At 56.7% G+C, this 3,038-nt stretch overlaps 1 protein-coding gene across 1 annotated transcript; it reads right to left on the bottom strand.

Moving 5' to 3' along the window:
* Window positions 1-508: 508 nt before the first annotated feature.
* Window positions 509-2,527, bottom strand: LOC123116888 (putative UPF0481 protein At3g02645). The gene has a single exon (XM_044537762.1). It carries the CDS (start codon window positions 2,525-2,527, stop codon window positions 794-796), a length of 1,734 nt encoding a protein of 577 aa, XP_044393697.1. The 3' UTR covers window positions 509-793.
* Window positions 2,528-3,038: the final 511 nt, after the last annotated feature.

Raw genomic sequence — 3,038 nt, 5'->3', positions numbered from 1 at the left:
TTTTCATTTTCGGAGTTTCTCTTTGTAGAACAGAGGAGAAAGATTAAGTGTGGCTCGGGCATCTCATATCATGTTTGTTTTATGTGAACTCAAGTGGCATCATGCTCTCAGGCATTTCATCGAGCACCTCTTGTGCATAGGAAGGGAAAATAAACTAGCACGCACCTTAGGCAATTTTTAGTCCCGGTTGATGTCTAAAGTCGGGACTGAAGACAGACCTTTATTCCCGGTTGAAGACACGAATCGGGACTAAAGGGTATCGCGCCTGCCGCAACCCCTTTTAATCCCAGTTGGTGTCTCCAACCAGGACTAAAGGTCCTATTTAAACCGGGGCTGATGTCTGCCGAGCCTCGTCCGGCGTCCTACCTGCTCGAACCGGGACTAATGCTCACATTAATCCCGGTTCGTAATGCGACCGGGACTATTGATTTGATCCGGCTAGAACGTAGGAAAATCCCGTTTTCTACTAGCGAGACATACCTACACAAGTAAAAACCAGACCCGAAGAACTAGATCGGGGGACACACCATCCTCTACATGCCTCTAGAGGACACACATCCGAAACTAGGACGAGGCGAGGATGACTTATTGGACACCGGCATAAGGCAACATCATCGTCTCGCCATCGATGACCGGACACCAAACCTTAAACTTGTTCCCGCCCCTACCACCGAGATCGAAGAATGAGGACTCGCCGGCAAGGAACCAAACACCGTAGGTTCAAACAAGACAACAGCATGATCATGCTATGTTTTCGCATACACACGGACACAGCGTGGCCGCGTATACCGATCTACTGTCTCGGTGTCGGCGTGGCCGCGACAACAACGTCACCGAACCACCGAGAGCACGTGTAGACAGAGCAGAAGGCCTGCAAGGTGGTGAGCAGCAGCATGCAGATGGTGGCGAGGAAGGTGAGCATCTTCCAGGAGCTGAGCACGTACTTGCGCATGAACCGCTTCGCCTTGACGCTCCACCGCCGGCCGTAGTAGCGGTTCACGTCGTCGATGACCGCATCCAGGTCCAGCACCTTGGAGTGCTGCACCGAGCGGCTCATGCCGTTCCACAGCTTGGCGGCCTCGCCGTCGCTCTTCTTCATGCGGTTGATCACCACGCCACGCTTGCGGAGATGCGTGACGTCGTCGTCGGTGTCAATGATGCCGTTCATCAGCTCCGTGTATCGGGTGAACACCAGCGGGCCCGACGCGGCGGACGACTCGTAGGCGACCAGGTTCCGGAGCACCACCTCGGTGTTGCAGTCGAGGGTCACTGCCGGAAGGTGGAGCGTCGCCGTCTTGCGGTTGAAGGTGATGGTGGACAGGTTGCCGTTGGTCGGCGCAAACCGGACGCCGCTGCTAACCAGTTCGGTGACCGATGGGATCTCGATCTCCTCGTCCTGGCTCATGGTGGACGCCTGCTCGCTGGTGTCCGCGGGCATGGAAAAGGCCGAGATGCCAGGTAAGCCGGTGAGCATCTTCCACGGCGCCTTGGCAGCAAACTCGATCGGCTTCATCACGTGGCCGAGGCGGCCTCCGTTGAGCGTGAGCCTCGACGCGACTCTCCGCATGGTGGCGAGCAGTTGCATGACGTACTCGCTGCCGGTGCCGACGGAAGGGCCTTCGCCTTCTTGGCCGCCATCGCCGTCCACTCGCTGCTCCTCGATATCATCCTCGACGGGGCCAGACCACGCCGGGGCGGCATTCTCAGAGGGCTTGGGCTTGGGCACGAGCAGGTGGTAGAGCAGCTCGAGCAGGTGCGCGTGCTTTGCGATGTCCCTCTCGATCTGCTTCTCCGGGAAGTTGCCCTCCATCTTCAACGGGCAGAGCTCCTTCATGAGGCCCGTCACCATGCAGGTGAGCCGCGTGGTGGACTCGTCGACGGACTGAGAGTGACATGTCGCCTGGAAGATCTCGCGGAGGAGGAAGAGCGGAATCTGGTTCTCGAGCATGAGCATGTCGCGGAGGATTAGGCCATGAGCGGACTTCCGCCCGCTCCCGCCCAGGTCGATGAGGTGCGCCATCCTCGACGTCCAGTTAGAGACGGAGACCCTCTCTGGCTTGGCCTTGGCGGCGGCGTGGTGGTGGTGGATGGTGAGGAACTCGAGCAGGAAAGCGCCGTCCACGAGCATCATGAGGGAGAGCGTCCCGTCTTGGAAGTCGAGGTGGCGGTGGTAGTGTGCGCGGACCCGGCGCTCGTGGCACGCGAGCTTGGACACGAGGTCTTCCAGGCTGCTGCCGGCCGCGCGGAGCGCGCGGCGGGCGGCGTCGATCTTGTAGCGCTCCATGTCGTACAGGTGAGGGTGCCAGTGGTGGTAGGGGCCCAGCGCGATGAACTGCGGCCTGTAGGCATCGGGCCTGTGCACCTGCAGCTGCTTCGGCACGTCGAACACGGACACCTGGATGCCGTCGTCCTCCTCCTCCCCGGGAACCTCCCGGAGGGACTGCCGGATCAGCTCCACCCACCGGGACTCGTCCACAAAGCCTTGCCGGTTGCTGCGGGCATGCTGTTGTTGATCGGAGGCGGCCATTGCTCGTTCAGTCGCTCACCTCTACCGTGTGTGTGTGTGCGCGCGCGCGGTGCACTAGGTATGAGGTTGCTGTGGCTACCTGGGCAATGGCAATGGTACTACTATATATACGTAGAAGGATCTAGGCATCTAGGAGTAGCAGTTAAGATATATCCTAAAACCGTAATTCTGCGTGCTCGAGCTAAACGACAACAAGCGAGCATGAGGAGGGATGGGGCTGCATGTGTACAAATGATCAAAGCTGCATGCGACCTGGGTCCACGTATATGAGGAAGGACACCCAAGCACAACATGTGCTGCATTTAACTGGATTTTCAAATTTTCAAAAGGTCATAATTCGACAATCGAATGTTAGAATCCAGATATGTTTTCATGGTTGGAATTCGCTCTTTGAAACTAGATCTTATTTATATATATTTTGACAAAAAAAATTATGCCAACTCTGGTGTTATATGGTGAACTCTATTACTACATGATGCAACTTTAGTACAGTATTGTTCAACTTTTTCCG

Source organism: Triticum aestivum, chromosome 5B (genome assembly GCF_018294505.1).
Source record: "Triticum aestivum cultivar Chinese Spring chromosome 5B, IWGSC CS RefSeq v2.1, whole genome shotgun sequence".
NCBI lineage: Eukaryota > Viridiplantae > Streptophyta > Magnoliopsida > Poales > Poaceae > Triticum > Triticum aestivum.
This window is presented reverse-complemented; position numbering and strand designations above follow the sequence as displayed.

Excerpts from the sequence above, each read along its gene's own strand:
- LOC123116888 (XM_044537762.1), bottom strand. The coding sequence starts at position 2,527 with ATGGCCGCCTCCGATCAACAACAGCATGCCCGCAGCAACCGGCAAGGC.